This window comes from Paramisgurnus dabryanus, chromosome 15 (assembly GCF_030506205.2).
Source record: "Paramisgurnus dabryanus chromosome 15, PD_genome_1.1, whole genome shotgun sequence".
NCBI lineage: Eukaryota > Metazoa > Chordata > Actinopteri > Cypriniformes > Cobitidae > Paramisgurnus > Paramisgurnus dabryanus.
In genome coordinates, this window is record NC_133351.1 from 21905286 (window position 1) to 21925293 (window position 20008).

Sequence of the window (20008 nt, forward strand, 5' to 3'; positions counted from 1 at the left end):
ATTTATACACAGTACACACACATATGCTATGTAAACACAAACTTTTATGTTGGATGCGATTAATCGCGATTAATCTTTTGACAGCCCTACAACATTACTTGTGTGCATTTTGAGGCAAAACAAAGGGCACTGATGTATTTTAAAATTTTTGTTTTCAGTTTGGACAACTCTTACATTTATTTTAGTCTAGGACAAGTCGAATCCCTGTCAGAGAAATCGCCCCATTATCAAATAAATAAAAAAATCGATCATATTCTTATCATTTTCATTCGTGCTCGAGCAAATACATAAATCCTCACAAAGTGTTGCACCAGGTTCATCAGTCGGGTTAAACATTAGTACAAACACATTTGAAAAGCCCCAGTTATTATTCATTTCTATTGTATGGAATAGAAAATAAATCACAACATTTTGTGTAACACTTAAAAAGTCATAAGCAATTTAAACAGTATTAAAGTAAGTTCAAGATAACATAAGTTTCATTGTTTGAGTAAATTATTCTTTAATATATTGTTTGAGGCTCTACTGAATTATACAGTACAGTAGACATGTTATTGACATTGTTACAGAGTTAAGAGGTTAAAAATTGATTGAACAAATGTCAATGAAAAGTTCTGTCCAGTTACTAAATAACAGATAAACCCAAACGCCTGTCCAGAACAGATACGAGTGGAGAGTATGGAAGTGGTGAATCACAGCCCAGTAACTGGCGTGTGGATGATTCCCAATCCCAGCCGAACTCCAGTCTGCTGCACACACATGGATATTGTTTATCTGCCCAGCAAGCCCAGTCCACTGCTTTCTTCACAGCCTCCCAGTGCACTGGCCTGCATGAAGGAAACTTTATGAATCTAATAAAGAGAAACTATGGCACATTAAAATGTGTGTGCTGTGTGCTCTTACCTGGGACCCTCAGAGTCTTTCAGAGAGAAGAGAGACTGAAGCAGCTTCCCCTCGGCTGACTTCTTTACTCGAATCAGCTGCAGCACCAACAGAGTGGCCACCAGTCTCAAAATATCTGCATGAGCCTTTGCACCTGACAGACAAAACATCTGGGTTATCAACTACTATTTTACTTTCACTAGTTAAAGCGCTCTCATCCAGGATTAGGCCAAAAACCTCAGATTTATACAAAAGAGCCACGGGTGCTTTCAGCAACTTGGCATATTGTCAAATATTTGGTTTCTGTATCTGCAGTGTCGCTCAAAGTAGACACAATTTGATCAGTCACACTTAATTAAATCCCACTCTCTGTAAATTAACATTAAACATAAAATACCTCTTCATATGCTGTAATTGTGCCATAATGCATAGTAGTTTAGTGTGTGTCTAAACAAATTGTCCATAGAAATATTGCAGTTTGTTAGAAAAAAGTATTATTTGTATTTAGAAATGTCTACAGTATGTGTATGCTGATTTATCTTTTAGAGGCATCACAACAGTCATAGATGTTTTATATCACTGTAACATTTCTATTGTTTTAAAAATTTTATACAATATGACATAAAATCTTCTTACCCAGTGAACAAATGCCTTTCTCCTTAAGGAAGACATTGGCAAAGAAGTCTATGTCCAGTTTGAGGAAGCTACTCAGACTCCCAGTGCATTCCCAGTATCCATCCTATGTCCAAACAGAATGCATAAATTTACATTCATTTAAATACCGCATTAATTTTTTCTGTGTAATATTTATTGCATTATATATGTAAGTACCTCATGTTGAAGCTGAAACAGCTCATCCCAGTCCACTGTGTCCTCAAGTGATCTTCGTCTTAGTTGCATGGCTGACCCTACCATTAGTTGCAGGGCTGACCCTAACATTAATCCTTCCTTAAGGGGTACTGATTTCCTTTTTTTTATAGCTCTGCCTGAAGCTTAATAAGAATTGAGACACAAGATTAACAGTTGTCTTAAATCCAGTTTTCAACAGATCTCGAAAAGACTCTCATCAAATGTGAGTAAACTTACCGGGTGCAGAAGAGATTATGCTTTCTCTTAAGCATCTCTCCGATGAAGGTCTGATTTCAGGGCTTGATAAATCCCATGGCTGTTCAGAGACAGCAGCTGACATTCTCTTGTAACATGATACTGATTGAAAGGAAGGAGGAGGAGGAGGAGGAGGAGGAAGAGAAGCAGCAGAACGCATGATAGGAGGTGGAGGAAGGGGCCTTTCTTTTAGGGAGGCACCAACCGGAGGAGATGCACCAACAAAAGAAGATGGTGGAGAATCAGCAAGATGAGGTGGAGGAAAAGCCCTAACAATGAAAGCTGGAGTAGAAAAAGCTCTAACAGAAAAATCTGGACCTTGAGGAGTGGGAAGAGAAGCCCCAGTAGCAAAAGCTAGATGATAAGGCACTGCGAAAGGAGCTGGACGAGAAGCCCCCTCAGCAAAAGATGAAAGAGAAGCCCCCGAGGCACGAGCCTGAGGTAAAGCATCAAAAGTCATGCTGTTCGTCACAGTCCTTCCGCCTTCCCAACACTCAACAGAAGGGGCATCACACAGAGGACGAGGTGGAGAAGGAAGCAGAGAGGAGTTAAGCGGGACCATAGGTGGAGAGAGAAAACCTCTTTGACGGGCAGCACGGGAAGGTGATTTTATCTTTAAAGTGAAAGGAAGGTAGCCACATCCATGCTCTGCACGGTCTGCATAGTTTTGCATTGATTGTGAACGCATTTCATATGAAACAGCTGCTCCGCGACGTGAAGAAAAAGGCACTGCCATTTCAAAAGCATAACTAATATCCTGGGCAGAACTTTCATAATCGCTTGACTCCAGTTCTAACATATCAAAACACTCAGATTCATCATCTTTAAATGTCATGTCATCGGAAAGTTTATCAGAAAGAGCACAGCTCTCAAAGCACATGCCTACGAGGCTCTCCTCAGAATCTACCTAGAAAACAAGACAAAACAAAACTTTTATGGCATTGTGGTAAAAGTTGAATATGCTATAAGGCGGCTGCATATATGAAAAAAATACAATTAATCCCTAAAAAAATTCTAACAAAAGGTTTCTCAGCTGTTTTTTGTAGTATTAGGTGTCCCTAATAACATACTAAAAGTTTACCAAAGTTTGACCACTAGAAAGGTGTAATTTTCAAGATGGCGTCCAAGACAGGCAGGAAGCCCTTAAAATATCCTTACTCCTTCATTATTTGAGCTAGCCAAGTAATCTTGGTGTCTAACCCCATGATTTATGGGTCTATGAATCCATTGGACTTGTCTAAATTTCACTGACATGATTATATAGTTATAGAATACATGATTTTGTGAGATTACTTTAAGGTTTTATCTTTCTTTGGGGTGAACCAGAGATGTAAACGATGTAGCCTATGCCATGTAGGTCCTACTCAATATGTGTTTTTAGACACATACCCTTTTCTTGCTAAAACACAGACTTGACATTCAATGTAAAATGTAATGCACCAAAAAATAACTTAAATTTGAGTTGAGTTGTGTAACTTTGATCATAAACAACTCTGAATTAGCCCGAACAGAGGCCTGTGTGTGAGCCCTCTACAATGGTTATTCATTTCAATTTGAATAAGGTATTACATATGTAATTCATCTTAATTCATAAATATTTTGAGTGTAAAAGTGGCATTATACTAAACCTAACAAAACGAAATTCACAATTGTTAGCAATTAAGAAGATGGTGGAAGAGAATCCTGACATATTGCTTGGCTCATTGAAATGTTGTTGGCAGCACAGTGTATTACATTTTGTTCAAACAAAATACATCCTTGACTACTTAAACCACACACCGCACCCAGATTTGGCGATGGAAAATGGTGGACATCAAGGATGAAGCTTTTCAGCTCACTTTTGGGGCCTTTTACTGGGTACAGTACTAAACAATACTTTTTTTAGTACAAACTCAGTTGAGGTTCCAAGCCAGCTGATGATGTAGTGGGCAGCGCTTCAACATGTGGGGCCCTATTTTAACAATCTGAAACGCAAGTGCGAAGTGCAAAGCGCATGTGACTTGTGGGCGGATCTTGGGCGCTGTTGCTATTTTCCCGGCGGGAGAAATAACTCTTGCGCCAGGCGCAAATCAATAAGGGGTTGGTCTAAAGTAGGTTCATTATTCATAGGTGTGGTTTGGGCGTAATGTCAAATAAACCAATCAGAACGCTATCCAACATTCCCTAAACGCAAGGGCGCAAGGTCCATGGCGGGTTGCTATTATTATGACGGATTTACCAGGCGCACGCCAGGAGCGGTTCACAGCCGAGGAGACCGACGTTCTTGTAAGAGCAGTCAAAGACAGAGAAGTTGTTTTGTGTGGGGGTAGGAGAAACCCGCCCAAATCAGCGTAGGTTAAACAGGCGTGAGAGGAAATAGCCACAATTGTCTCATCAGCTGGCATCCCCATCGTTGCGCCAAGATGAAGGATTATCATCTCCAGCTGAACTTCGCACAGACAAAACTGCTTGTCATATCATCTGGCCCTAAGATTCATCACAATCTTTTCATTCAACTTGGTTCTTTGACCATTACGCCTTTCAGGACAGCCAGAAACCTGGGTTTGGTCAGTGATGGTCAGCTTAGTTTCACAGAGCATGTTGCCAGCACTGCCCGCTCTTGTAGATTCATTCTCTACAACATTAGTAAAATTAGAACTTTTCTATCTGAGCATGCTACACAAGTTCTAGTCCCAGGCTCTTGTCCAGGCTCAGACTGGACTACTGCAATGTACTCCAAGCCAACACAACCAAACCCACTCTAAAGTGGTACTAAACTTAAAAGCTAACCAAGCCCAAGTAAAGTGATCTTGCACGACCCGACCTGTGGGGTCTATGCAATGGAAAGACTGCTGCTCCAGAAAGCCTCCTGCAGATGATCCACTGTAATTGCACAACTGTCTGCCGAACACAACAGTGCAGGGCATATGGACTACTTGTGGACCATGTCAAGTTGGGAATTGTGAGAATCACTATAATCGACTAATGGTAAATCTAGTGAAGGTCACAGTGCAAAAAAGTATACAAAATAAACCAGAACAAGAGGAAACAACTGAAGAAAATAAAAAAGATATGTATTAATAAGAAAAGTATTAAAAAAGGCAACAAAAAAAACAGATTCTAAAATGTTAAAAATAAATAAATAAATAAAAGGGGTTAACGGTACTGAGCCTTCACATGGCAGCCCTCTTTTGACTGATTTTACAGTACCACACAGTTCTAATGAATTTATTTTTTATTGGAATCAACAGAATTGTTATGAACTGAAACAACCAACACTAGGCAAAACAACATGGGAAATGAGACACCAGTACACCTGGTTTAGGGGGAATACAATGGAGTAATGGTCATTTTAAGAACATGACGGCCGCCATTTTGAAAATTTAACATTTTTTAGGGTCAAACCATATTTGCAGCTGACTATATGAGTGTTCAGATTTGATTTTGACATTCACATTATACAACAATAAAATACACAATGACATTTACTGATGTTATTATTCAGTCTGATTGTTAATAATACTCAATCCAAACCTCTTTAGTCTGCTCCTCCTCAGTCCAGCCCATATAAGGCAGAATATCCACATCCTCTTCTGCGATTAGTTTAGGAATATCTGTGAATCCAGTGTCAAGCTGATTCTGGTCCTACACAGAGAAAATTAGGTCATGAACGGAAAAAAAGATTTTTATGAATCACACAAGTGGTTGACCAATATTGGAAAAGTTAAGAAACTGATTAATATTTGGTATCAGCATCTGTAATCAGTAAAAAGCAGTATTTTTTCAATATTTGACTATATTTATTTATTCTGTAGTCATTGATGCCATAGTCTGTGTACTGTAGGTAAATAATATTTTGCTTTTCTGTGAGAAATATCTGATTCTTAGTGTGCATACATTTACCACGTTAGTTCAGTATGTGAACTTTGTTGATTTTTTAAATTAATTTTATGTATAAACACATTATTACAATCCAACTATTAGACAAAACAAGAAGAAACTGTTAACTACAATAAAAAATATTTTTTTTACAGTTATTTTTGTAATTTTTATAACTTTTTTGTAAATATTATGTAATAGTGTTCATTTAATTTCAGTAAAGTTGTGTATGTATATATCTGCAGGGCTGAAGAAGGTAGAAATTCACTGGGGCATAGGTGCCAATCCCAGTAAAAAAGGCCAAATGGTCTCAATCAATTTTAATTTAGTAATTTTACCCTCTCTTCAATGGCCACAAAGCTGGTGAACTGAGACAAGACGGAGAACTCTTTACTGAGTTCAGTGATGTAAGACTTCAGCTCTGCTTTCTTTCCCTGATAAACAGATAAAAACATCAAGTCAACTTCATCTGCCAAACGCATGTATGCATGTCATAGTCTGATGATTTTCCATGAACATATTAAAGAAATATTGTACCTCATGTTCTGCCTCACTGTTTCCGAGTATGCCATCTTCATAATCTCTGATGATCGCTCTGGCTGTTAACTTGTGAAGGAACTACACACGCACACGCACACGCACACGGACACGCACACGCACACGCACACGCACACACACACACACACACACACACACACACACACACACACACACACACACACACACACACACACACACACACACACACACACACACACACACACACACACACACACACACACACACACACACACACACACACACACACACAACAATCTCAATAACATAATTCATAAAACAATCAATGATATTGATGATTATCTTAAATATTTAAGATGCTGGCACTCACAGTTCCGTTTGTCTTTTGAAGTTCTGTGGTTGACACCATTGTTTTTATCTCCTGTCCACTCAGATCACCAAACAGCATGGCCTGAAGAAGTCAACATCATACCATTCAAAACAATAAATGCATAACAACTCAAGCTGAGAAAATAATATATCTAAAGATCTTACCACCTTAATTTAAGGAAGAAGAGACACGATACAGACAGAACAGTGCATTCATAATCACACTGCTAGTTAACAAACAAACAAAAACTACTACATGAACCAAACTGATTCAGCTGCACAGCATCAGATCATCAGTCCTACCTGAGTACAGTGTGGCACAAAGCCGTACACGAGTGTATGACAGTCACTGAAGAGAGCGTGAAGCTGTGAGGGGGCCTGAACAGGAGGGGGTGCTGTGGGATTAAATTGCTGCCATTTCACTGCCACTGATCTGCAGCCGGGAGACTCCACCCGCTGAACCTGAGCACGCACCTGAAATCACCAAATCATTTTACTGTATGTGAGACCCTGGTCTACTGTAACGCTCTCACTTATTAAATAAAAAAAGTGAAAGATGACTAGTGTATGATTTACCTTCTCTGTCCATGTGTGTTTCATCTTTGTGTTGAAAAATTCATACGTCCCACCGCCTGCTTGAGCCAAAGCTCTGAGCATATGACGATTAGCTGTCAGGCTACACAAAGACAAACATGAGTCACACTGTAGATTCATAAGTGTAATACATTTTAATTGAGAGACATGAGGAAAACAGAAAGACACCATTACAGTTTTTTTCGATTGCTAAACGCCAGTGGGCACAACTGGAGTCACATGTGCAAAACTCTAACTACAGTCTGCACAGCAGCAGTTCATGTGGACCAAACTCTAGTTCGTTTTTCATTGCTTGAACACAGTTTTCAAAACTTTACACACTTATTCCATGACTTTAATCACAACCTGCACAACACTGTGGATTTACAGCACTTTGTTCAAATGCTAACACACTGCTGTCAAAACTGTGAATCACACATTCAAAACACAATTGATTTCAGCCTTGTGCCTTTCAAACACTGCTGATTGCAATTTCATATAAATATAAATTCCAATTTCATATATATATTTCATTTATATATAATATTACCTTTCATGTACTTTAAGTTTCTACCTTTTTTTCTCATTACTGTAATTCCGTAAATTACTACAGACAACTGAAGCAAACTGCTAATTTTCATTTACCCTAAAAAATTATGATGTTCTAAAAAAAATATTGTGATAAATCAATAAATAAATCATTCTTTAAAGAAAACATTACTTGGTGTGACATCACTGAAATTGTTAAAACTGTAAAGATATAAAGTTAGTATTTTGTGTATTGGTGTTTGATGTTAGTTTTTTTCCTCTCAGTGTGTTGTGAGTGACAGTGTGTGTTATCTCAGTGAGGGTTGTGTTTAGTGTTTGGCTGCACGGAGCTGTTTTGAGCTATATGTTAAGAGTTGTGCTCAGGTGACTTTTGGTAGTGCAGACTGTAGTTAGAGTTTTGCACATGTAGCTCCAGTTGTGCCCACTGTCGTTTAGCAATCGAAAAAAACTGTAACATTCGACTCCATTGATTTGAAATAAAAACCTCTTTAAAGACAGACCTGAGGCCGCAGGTGAAGACTCGCGTGTGGCAGGAGTTTTCTCGGACCAGCTGAAGAGTCAGCGCCTGGTTCTGTACGTGTCCATCAGAGATCAGCAGGATGTTTCTCATGCCATGTGATGGAGGTATCAGGCTCAGGCTACGGAGAGGCCTCCACAACTCAGTGCTGCCACCTGTTTCATTACACGACTGTTGATAAAGACGTCATTAATGCAATGATACACAGAGAAACTGAGATTTGTGACCCTGTTTGTGAAATCTAGGCTAAAGTTTGAATCTAATTACGCATTAATGTTTGACCTCAATCATTGACTTTACATTGATTCAATCTTTGAATCTTTGGCCTTATCCAGTCAACACTAAAGACATCAAGCATATATTTCCACAGGATGATTTTATGTAAATAACAGTAAATCACTTAAGCAGGGTTATCACAGACTGGGTCACATTCTAGTGATTAAATAAATAGGTCAAGCTTTGGCTGGCAAAGGCCACAAGCAGGTATGAATATGTACTCATAAATAAAATATATATTGTGATGATATACTGTATAGTTTTGCCAACAAAACATTAATTGCAGAAACACCAATCTTCAACCATTTTATCTGCTACTCACCATAATGAATTTTCTGGCTGATTCAAAAGTTTCATCTAAGAGCACTGGTGCAGGAAACGCTTCCTTGTAATCTACAACAACAGACACATTAGAAATTACACTTAGGTTAACATCTTAGTATGAATTTTATTGAAGTGAAGATAAATCTCAACAGCAGGTTCATGAGCACTTACCAGTGCCAAAAGAGATGATGTTGATCTTTAGTGATCGGTCTAAAGAGTTAAGGACTTGAAGAGCAATCCTGCGAGCGTTTAGCATGGCGTCTCCCCGCATTGACTCTGAGGTGTCCAACAGGATGATGACATCACTCACACTGGATGGACCTTCAGAGTTGGACTTAAAGTCTGGATAAAACACCAACATGCAGGCCTGGAGAGATCATTGTGGGATGAAAGCAAGGTTCGATCCAAAGCCCAAATGAACAAAAAAGAAGATATTTTGATAATTGATGGTACCCACATTGCATTTCATTAGGGGTCAAGCACCGAAGGTGCTGAGACACCTATTGTAATTGTTAGTATTATTATTATTATTATTCTGCTTCTTCTTCTTCTTCTTAGCCATAGGCGTCTATGGCAGCCCTATGAACCGTACATAGGAAAATGATGAAATTTGGCACAGTTGTAGTGGTTGTCTTAAAAAGTCATGTGACCAAAAATGGAGTCTCTAGTACTAACTCTATAGCGCCACCAGCAGTTCAAAAATTCAATGTTCAAAGGGTTATAACTTCTGATCCGCTTGATCTATGAAAATTCTACTTAGTACACGTGATTGCTCTCCTCATGCTTGTTGATTTTAATACCTTACAGTAAAACTCCACCCATTACAGTAGCGGCCATTTTGAAATGTACAGTATTCCATTTTTTCGCTACTCCTCCTTCAAATGTTGTTCAATTCTTATGAGATTTGGCACAGATGATCTTTGGAGTAAGCCGCATAGAAATGACTGAACAGAATTTTGATATTTATCTTTGTTCAAAAGTAATAAATGCGCAAACTTAACGAGGTTGACGCAAAAATGGTTCTGAAGCTGTAGCTCAGTCATTCTTTGATCAATTGAAATGAAATTTGGTACACTTCATGTGGACCATGAACTTGGGGTCCATGCCAAATTTGGTGACAGCGCCACCTATGGGTCATGAGATAATAAAATAGGCTATTTTTGCCCATAACTTCTGAACTGTTTGTCAGAAAATTATGATCTTGATGTCTATGGATTGCTTACCTCATGCCGCATCTGTCGATGTGTATTATGCCGGGTTTGACCGAACCGCCTGTCCGCCATTTTGAAATTTCACATAATTTGTTATATTTTTTGAACTATTGGACATATCCGCGCAAAAATTAGTAAGGAGCTTCGACATGATGTCCTGAAGGTACCTGGGAAGTCAGAGTACAGCGCCACCTAGGGGTTATAAACTATAACAGTTCTCATGGAACTGCTTATAACTTCTGAATACTTTGTCTGATATTAATTTCTTTGTGAAATTGTATTCACTGGTTTATGCCGATTGCAACGATGCCTCGTTTGTCATTTTCCAACATTCTGTTCATGTGTTATTGTAAAGCATATGGTAGATTATTTTTTCGCTACTCCTTTTACAAATGTTGTTTATTTTATGCCAGGTACTGCTCGTATAATGTTTGGAGCAATCCGCACAGAAATGACCGAACAGATTTTTGATATTCTGTTCTCTTTCTTAGAAATACCACTCCAAAGTTGACCGTGCCTGTGACGTTGTCTATTTGTCATAGTAAATTAATGTGACTGTATATTACATTGTATAGCATTACTATACAGAATGATGTTCTTGTCTTCAATCTCATTTGAGCTTTTTGATTCCCATATACATTGTATTTCTGATAGTTCTGCTCTGCACTGTCAGTTCTGCATCTGTGTTGATTGGCACACGTCAATCCTTGAAGCACCTAAGCTGTTTTTTGCTGCCCTTTGAGCTGTGTTAGCTGAGTTGCGCATCTGGTTAACCACATGCCATGAGATTCTGAGGTCATGGGTTCAAACCCCATGTGCAGTGATATTTTGTCTTAACTTTTTTCTCACTTAAGTTTTGTGATTTTCATACAATACATTGTATTTCAGTTATTTGTGCTCTCTGTTGTTATTTCTGCACGTTTGGTAATTGCTGGATATCAATGTTTACAGCTCTAAATCTCTATTCTATAGCTTGGACACACCAACTCAGTGGTTTAATCGTTTACTCAGTGGCGCATGCGGTTAGTGCGTTGCTTTGGGAACCTGAGGTCATGGGTTCGAATCCCAGCTCTTACTTTGACTTATTGAGATTTCCTTTTGTGTTCCCTTTAACACGTTCTTCTCGACCTGTCTGGTTTTCCACACGTGTTATATTTTTGCCATCTTTACTGTTGTTGCTCCGCACTGCAGTGGTTCTGCTCTGCATTTGCTTTGCTTCGGGTTCGGGCTCTGTATTGCGCGCTTTCTGCGCTTTGCGCATTTGCTGCGTCGTGTGGTTTTTGCTGTGCTTTGGGTGCTCATTGCGCTGAAGGTGCTTGACCCCGCAATTGCTGCTTGCAGCTATATTTGTATTTGTTTTCTCTACTATGGAAGTCAATGGGTACCAGCAGCCATGTGCTTACCATCGTTTATCCAAATATCTTCAGAAAAAAATCATACAGGTCTAAAACAACATGAGGGTGAGTAAATGATTCATTTTGGGTGAAATATCCCTTTAGGGCCATCAATGAAAATGTAAAGTTTGTTTCACTTCAGAATACTTTATATTATCTAGTTTTAATAGCAGGTGTAAACTGATGGTTTCTGTACCTGACTCTCTTTGTCTGGATGTTTCTCCACCCACATTCTGGGCATGTGGATCTTAGAAAGACTGAAGGTCACCTGGAGCCCATCAGATCCAAGAGTTTGTCCTGGCAAAGTACTGATCACAGCCTTACAGTCTGTCCTCTGAGTGGAGAAGTTAAAGATAAATGTTAATATCCCTTCTTATTTTATGCATTTTAATGCTTATTTACAAAACAGTTAAGTATTTAGTGATAAATAACCTTGATTTTGATGAGGTGTGAAGACTCTAAGTTGATGATCTCATAAGGCATTTCAATGGACATACACAGAGAGAACTCCCTAAAGAAAAAGATGCAAGAAGTTTTTTTTAAATAATATTTAGTAGGTGCAATTCAATCTTAGTGAATTTAGATTCGTACCCCTCTGACTGAAGCTCTGTCACAGAGATCTTCTCAACAGTTCCCTGAAATACAACACAACTTTATTTCTCTACAGAACAGAATGAAACATCCTAACAGTATTGCACACAGTGTTTGAATTAAAGTTCAGTCGTGACAAAAGGCCGACTGTGTCATACCTGAGTTTTCTGATTGAGAGCGGCGCTCTGCTGCCACGGTGCTACACTGCCGGGCAGAGAGAAGATGATGGAGCCTCCTCTCACAACCAGCTCAGTGATGAAGGTCACCTTGATCAAAACTGTGGCTCCTGGAGGAAGGTTCCCAACGCTGATAGTAAATACATCCTGTCTCACATAAACATACAGACTTAAACATACAGATGCTGAATAATCACTGTGGTTTGTCTGTCTGCTGTAATAAATACATCTATAAAGAAACAATAATATAAAAAACTCACAGGTGCATCCTGGTCCATTAGATACGCTCCATGGCCCTTCTCTATTGCTTGTCTGTATTCTTTACGAGCCTGTTCTTTTTCCTTCACCTGCAGGAGGAAGAAAGAAAATAAATGAGAAACCAAACATAAAGGTTGAAATTGAAAGCAGAGCTGCTCAGCTGCGTTTGACAAATTGTGAATGATAACCACCTTTCCAATGACATGCTTTCCATTGATAAAGGCCTCAAATCCACACACCGCTGCTGTTTCCTCCAGTGGAAAGACGTATTTTGCTTCAATGGGAACTTCACTTTGGTTTGTGTAAGTCTGAAAAATGATGACCTGGTGAAGAGAAGAGAAAGTAGACTTGAAATTATAATGCAATGCTCTTTAACAGGGATTCTCAAACTTTTTGGGGCCAGGGACCACTTATAGGGGAGAAACATTTCCAAGAACTCCATTTAACAGTTTTAAGGCATACTGTACCTGCAGACTTTCCACAATGTACTCTCATGTGCTATTAAACAATTATCGATATTGTAAATTTTTCAAATCTAAATACTTTAGGTTTAAGGTAATACCTGTTTCATAGCTTCATTAAATTAACAGTAACATTAACAGTTTTTCTTTTAAGTGAACTTCCATTGACCATATTAGGACCCCTACTTTTGAGTTTGCACTTGAATAATCTTCCAGATGTTTGTCCTGAAGCATTTATTCAAATGTACGCAGATGATACTGTAATTTATGTACACAATAAAACAAATTATCTGCTGTTATGATCAAAATCTCAGACTGATAAATCAGTGATCTTAATCGCTAAATGATCAAAAAACAGCTTGAATATACTTTAAGATTAGAAAGATGGAAGAGGCTTTACCAGAGATATTAGTAATTGGTGACAAATGGTTAACTACTTGTAAATTAGTAATTTATACAGAGTCAACTTTCAGTAGAAGCAGCAAAAATATTCTTGCACTCGTTGATCTTCTCTCACTTTTCTTACTGCATCACTTTATGGCCACAAGCAGGAAAATCTGCTTTTAGACCTTTACATAGTTTATATAAACGTGCTATAAAAGTGTTTGATAAGAAAGCTGTTAGACATCATCATTGTCTTATAATTCAAAAGCATCATTTATTTACTTTTACCAATTTTTTCATAATTGCAGTTTAATTTACAAAATTGTAAATGATCTTTGCACCTCCACCATTAAAGACGTTTGTTTTGTTGCGTACTGAAAATATAAGACAGACGAGAGCCTCGTTGAGAGGTCGAATTTTAGAGAAACTTAGTTTGGTCGATCAGCTTTTTCTGTAACAGCTGTTAATAATTGGAATAATTTACCAACTGATATTAGACAGTGTACTACTTTTGTGCACATTTAAAAGGATGGTTAAAAGCATGTCCGATTTGTGATCATTAACCATATAATGTAGTTAACTTTTTTATGTTTTTGTATTTCTTTGTACGCTATTGTGTTTAAATTGTATTTTGTTTTTATTGATCATTTGGTGTACTCCTGCCCAGGAACAGCTGATGAAATTTAGCTCTGTAGCAAATTCTGGTGCAGTACTTTGTTATTGTCTATTGTCCCTGTCAAATAAAGAACTAAATCAAATAAACAACTCAGCTGTTTATGACAATTTGTTGTGATATGTCACAATCATCAGATGTTCCCTATATGCTCTTTTTAATAATACAGCACGCTTTTATAATTCATATAATTCAAATTATTTCTTGGACCCTGGCTATGGACTGCAGACCACCAGGGGTCACCAGACCCCACTTTAAGAATTCCTGCTTTGTTATGTATTGTGCCCTAACCAAACGTGATGCCCACTGGAGTTACTGACCTGACAAAGCAAGTCCATTAATTTGCACCTTACATGGACAGCCTTCAGAGGAAGTGTCTTGCCACTGCTGTCCAGGAGACCTGCGGTCATCTCCTCTAGAGGATTCTTAGTGCACTCCAGACCTTCACTGTCATCAATGAGCACTGGACAAACACATTGACACAAAATCACTAATAAAGTTGTAGATGCATTCAGCTTGACAGAGCATAAAAAGAACACGGCATCAAACTCTTTCAAACGGACATGTTTTGATCAGTGGAAGTCACTCACAGATTCTTTCGGTGGGCTGTGTGAGCTCCTCAGAAGTGTTGATCTGAGGATGAAACTCTGTCAGCTGGTCCTCCTCTAAAGTGTACTGCACTACATACTTGAGTTTGATCTGATCTGTGTTATATACAACATACTCATCATCCTGTAAAACATACACAAATGAATGTAAAGATTTGTATCACATACACACAAGAAAATTATTCAAGTACATGCACAAGGAAAAGGACCTGAAACTCTGAGGTAGTTTTTGGAGTTCGGCGGACTCCATGTACACTGTGATAGCCCTCGGGGGCGCAGGTCAAAGTGGTGTCTCTTTTCAGCAGGTTCTTGCACTGGCCCAGAGCCACGTCACACACCAACAGCAGTCGAGAGCCATCGGCTACGCTGGGCTTGGAGTATTTCACACTAGTCCTGTGATACAGATACAGTATAAAAAATGACATACGGCTAAATAAATGATGACAACATTTTCTAAATCGATCACTGACGTCAGAGAATCACTGAAGTAGATGCCTCCTCCAAGATTCCCGATATCTGTCCTCTCAATTCCGTGTTGTTCCACTCCGACCCTGGGCAGCAGCAAACCTCTGGATAAAAAAACATACATACAGTGTTGGTTTTAACATATTGTTATAAAGTGTAAAGCTGTGTAAAATGGATGATCTACTTAGTTTCATGCCTCATAACAACATTACTGTTGCCCATGTTGTATTATGAATTGACCTTATCCATTTTTTGTTTACTGCACTGCATCCACATTGTTTGTCTCCTTTCACACTAATTTGATTTCAGACAACAGCAAATCATGATTTTCAGCTTAATAAGAGACTTCTTTCAGAAAATATTACATTCTTATGGCTTGTGTTGTCTTGTGATCCATGACATAAAAATTATTAAAATAATAAAAAATACCCATTTAAAAGATTTTAGATTTTATAAAGAGATTATATATTTACAAATATATATATATATATATATATATATATATATATATATATATATATATATATTAAAGAATGTGTTCTTACCGTGAAAGTATTCCAACAAAACTGTTGGTGCCAGTCGAGTGGAGGAGGGGCTTAATGTTGCCTAACTCCTCCTTAAACATCTGAAGCTCCACCCCCCTGCTCACACGTAAAATCTTCTGAATCTGAATAGGCCTGTTGTAGATGCAAAATGAAGCAAATCATTTAAAGACAAACTCTAAAATAATAAATATTAAACCGTGTTAGAATGTCAGACCATAAACATTGAATATGATGTGACTATACTTTTCTTGAAGCATTTGAGAGATAACAGTGAACTCAGGGTTTTCTGATGGGACCACATCAATGCTGCACCTCAGGGCACGATACTTTCCCAAAGATGAGGGCAAGGGGCTTCTCATAGTGGCCTCACTCACATTCAAAATATCTCTGATCAGCTGGAGAAATCAAAACAGATAAACGTTTAAGGACCTCATATATTCCTTGACATTACAAACATTAGCAGCATTATTGAATCACTGGCAGGAATCTAAGCTAAAGGACTGCTTAATTTGGCAATGTCAACAATGTGTTACCTGACAAAGGTCTAGTTTCTGAGACACAAGTTTGTGTTTGGAAGGAGGGTCGGCTATTTGAAGGGGTAAAACAGTGTTGACCTCCTCTAGCAGGGTCTTGACTTTCTCCTCATCTTGAGTCTTTTGTGCCTGCAGCAGCAATCCCTCCACCCTGCTCACCTGCAACATCACAGAGCTATTAAATACAACAATCAAGATATGAAATATATCAGTGTTCATGTGGTTATCTAAGCTCACTCTTACATCATTAAGGCTGATGCTGGAAACAGGGGCCGTGAGGATTTTACTAAGGGAACCAAGAGCTTCGGTCCAAACCAGCTCCACGAAGACGCCCACTTCCTGTGATAGTGTGCTGCAGTTCAGCTTCTCCTCCAAAAGGAGCTGCCAATCAAAAGGGTGGATGTTAATTTTGCACCTATTTTTATGAAAACAGGGGACAATGTAAACATGGCAAAAATGTGTGTATCAAATATGATACACACATACACACATGCAATCTGCATTATGCCAACCACAATGCCAAATTAAACTAAACAAGGGTTAATATGTCATATATAACATATATTTAGGAGTCCATCAGTCACTAACTGTCTGCCTAATATGAATGTGGGTAAATGATGACAGGATTTTCATTTTTAGGTGTAATATCCCTTTAACCACTGCTTCAGTTTTGGTGAAATCTTCAGTAAATGTTTTTTAGAAACATAAAGTGGTTTCTGTCCATCAAACCTGTTTTAAGCTGTAGGATGCCAAGCGCTCAGCCTCAGGTGGAAGTGTAAAAATCTGTGTGAATCCTTTATCTTTCTCTTCTTTCATCAGCATCACATACGCTTCCAGAGCATCTTCAGAGGTGCTGCAGTACACAAGCTTGTCCCATATCACTTTCTTCTAGAGAGAGAGACTAAATCAGCATCACCACAAAACACTATCAATGTTTCCGACTGTACTTCCTATGGTTGCAATACAGACACCATAAAACAGGGGTAATTATAAAGTTGGCAAAATCGATCAATCTTTCACTATGATGGAAATGATCAAACCTCTGATTCATGCAAGATTGAACATAAGACGCGATACTGTTGACCAGCTCTTCCTTTGGCACTCTGTAGCTCCAAAACTGATAAAGTCTTCGAGTTATTCTGCAATACACAATTAAAAATGTGCAGATGTGACAAAAAACAAACATTAAAACAAATTCAGTAGCGACGGGGCTATGGTGCTCCTAGTAAAAAAGTTAGTCTGGATCTGCAATGACTAGACTTTAAAATATGGGGGGGGTACTTTTAATATGGTCACCCTAGGACATGTGTAAATCCGGGCCTTATTTATGATCGTATATGGCTAAAGCAGTTAAGAGTCTCTGGAAATATCTGTTCATCTGTATGTTGCATTAACTTACCTTCTTAAACAAAGAATACTTGGCAACTTGAAAATGTGAAGGAAATTCAGGCAGATCCTGATCACCTTTGTAAATTCTGCAGTAGGAAAATGTAAAGGTATGGCAGTCAGCTAGTATAAAGTGGATAATAATGAATTTGAACGCAGTAAAGCACAGGTGACTTTCTTTTCAATACAGGTCAAACATCTACAGTATAGTATAAGAGTTTACCTAAACTTCCCGGGATGGGGTCCGCCCTTCTCAAAAATCTCAGTCCGTGTTTGACCCATGACGCTCCCTTTTACTGGTATCTGAGTCAACACTTTTCCCTCTTAGGGTGGAAAAGAACCTTATTTAAACAGCAGTTCTCAAATGCACTTAAAACACAATACAAACACAAGTTTGAATACATCAGAATATACAATACTATGGAGAAGTCTCAGGTCACCACCAGCTTTGTTGTTTAACAAAATGTTTTCCATATTTATTTTTTCTTCTCTCTATCAAGATACAGGAAAACAGAAAATATAGGAAATATGCACACAAAATGTAAACAAAGGCACAATTTTCTGAACAAATTGGCTTCTTCAGACAAAAGTTAGTATTTAGTGTGACCTCCTTTGAACTCTTTTAAGGAGACATAAAGGTTTCATTTGATTTTGATTTACGAGAGCCTGCAGGTTTTTGCTTTTGCTCAAGTGTAAAAGGAGGTCACAATCAACACGTTTAAAACAATAACTATTTGAATGTATTGTATTTTCTGGTTGTATAATAATAAATAGACTGAGAAAACAACAAATCTAAGATTGTGACATAAGACTTTTGCACACTACTGTCCATACAGTATACTCATGCAGAACAATAAGTGTTTAATACCTGGATTACGTAGGGAGCTGTGTTGAGAACTGGGGTCTGTCAACTGTGGGGTTAAAACATGCTCTGCAAAAGGCAGGAGATGACCTTTATCCAGACAACTCCATACATACTGCATCCCAACCACAGGGATCTGAAGCTTGTGAATGCTCTTCTGTCTGTTACTGCTCAGATCATCCACACTGCTGGTCACCACAAAAGAGCACTGAACAAATGATATAAAGTACAGATCAATTAAACTCAATACCCTGTAATACAAATTCTAATGGTTTCTATTATAAATACAGATAAAGCCATATATGTCTTATTTCAGTTGGATTTAATATTGTTTTATTGGTTCTCATCTTTAAAATAACCCAACAGATTACCAGTACAGATCATTATAGTTTCCATTAAAACCAATACACTTCTCTTCTTATTATATTTTTTATTTCAACAGGGTTTAGAAAATTTTGTAAACTTCATCACAACTCTGCAAACAATCATTAGCTTTGTCTTAAATAGTAAACCTCTTAATTTTGACACTTTGTTAATAGATGTCTGAACAAAGAAGTGTCTGTTAAACAGAAGACAGACCTGTTTGTTGACTACATAACTGATGTTTCCTCCATTATCCAGAAGAGCTGACCTCAGCTTCTTCTTCTCTTTAAAAGGTAAAGTCCTCACATCTAACAGCACGTTACAGTTGTCAAACACCGCCATAATGACCGCCGATATTAAGCTGCAGAGATAAACAAAAAAGTGATAAATATTAAAGAGATGATGACACCGATAAAAGTAGTTTGTGTTTCAATCCTTTCGCCCATGTCTTGACCATTAAAGATTAATATACTGACATGGTTTACAAAACATCAACAATGTCCAATACAGTGTGACATATTGAAATATATCTTAAAAGCGCACACATGAGCTTATACATGGCCAGCTGTTTAATTTAGGTTAATCTCTTCCTAGACGATGAGATACATGACAGCATCGGTATAAACATTTTTATTGTCATCAGATTAATAAACCGAATGAGTACTTACCGTGAGTAAATTTAGAGTCGGGTGATAAATTTAGTTTGAACACTATACATATAATCCAACCTGACTGCGTAAAGTGCAGTAAATGTCAGTACTGTACTTCCTGACATACGGTAAGGACACGCCCTCATCATGCTGTACAAACATAAGACGAGCGCCATCATGTGGTCGAAAACAGCCATTACAAAAATACCAAAATGATCTTGCCTTAGTGATCCTGCAGTTAGTTGTAAGAACAAATTTGTATAATTTAATAGGCATTTCAAAGCAAGATCATTGTCTCACAGTTAGTGCACAACATTATGACATTACATAATCTTTACCATTTTCACATATAGCCGACTAGTCCTTCTGAAAGAGACAGCTCATTAATCCAAAGGAGTAAAGGTTTAAATTGACAGTAGCACAGTGGACTATCAAAAGATATCTAGGCAAACAAGTCACATATCATTATTTATAGTT

At 38.0% G+C, this 20008-nt stretch overlaps 1 protein-coding gene across 2 annotated transcripts; it reads right to left on the reverse strand.

The window, feature by feature from the left end:
• Positions 1 to 70: 70 nt before the first annotated feature.
• On the reverse strand, positions 71 to 19690 carry LOC135731046 (protein mono-ADP-ribosyltransferase PARP4-like). Of its 2 annotated transcripts, none has more exons than XM_065249000.2 (35): positions 19550 to 19690; positions 19098 to 19242; positions 18525 to 18726; positions 17880 to 17979; positions 17670 to 17745; positions 17311 to 17409; positions 17000 to 17155; positions 16514 to 16651; positions 16271 to 16429; positions 15981 to 16132; positions 15738 to 15869; positions 15198 to 15296; positions 14937 to 15120; positions 14710 to 14851; positions 14440 to 14582; positions 12793 to 12924; positions 12604 to 12690; positions 12326 to 12490; positions 12168 to 12211; positions 12009 to 12087; positions 11773 to 11910; positions 9143 to 9338; positions 8970 to 9040; positions 8355 to 8542; positions 7309 to 7408; positions 7036 to 7206; positions 6734 to 6814; positions 6382 to 6462; positions 6183 to 6278; positions 5500 to 5610; positions 1969 to 2893; positions 1714 to 1874; positions 1519 to 1621; positions 904 to 1036; positions 71 to 827 (listed from the first exon to the last, which is right to left on the reverse strand). In XM_065249000.2, exons 2-35 carry the CDS (start codon positions 19221 to 19223, stop codon positions 626 to 628), a joined length of 5172 nt encoding a protein of 1723 aa, XP_065105072.1. In that variant the 5' UTR covers positions 19224 to 19242; positions 19550 to 19690; the 3' UTR covers positions 71 to 625. The 2 variants fall into 2 exon arrangements, with proteins under 2 accessions (XP_065105072.1, XP_065105071.1); XM_065248999.2 differs by having other exon boundaries at positions 17000 to 17158.
• Positions 19691 to 20008: the final 318 nt, after the last annotated feature.

Coding starts and splice junctions, on each gene's coding strand:
- LOC135731046 (XM_065248999.2), bottom strand. CDS start 19,223: ATGGCGGTGTTTGACAACTGTAACGTGCTGTTAGATGTGAGGACTTTA. Junction 17,980..18,524: donor CAGCTCCCTACGTAATCCAG/GTATTAAACACT, acceptor TTCCACCCTAAG/AGGGAAAAGTGTTGACTCAG. Junction 828..903: donor AAAGACTCTGAGGGTCCCAG/GTAAGAGCACAC, acceptor TCCTTCATGCAG/GCCAGTGCACTGGGAGGCTG.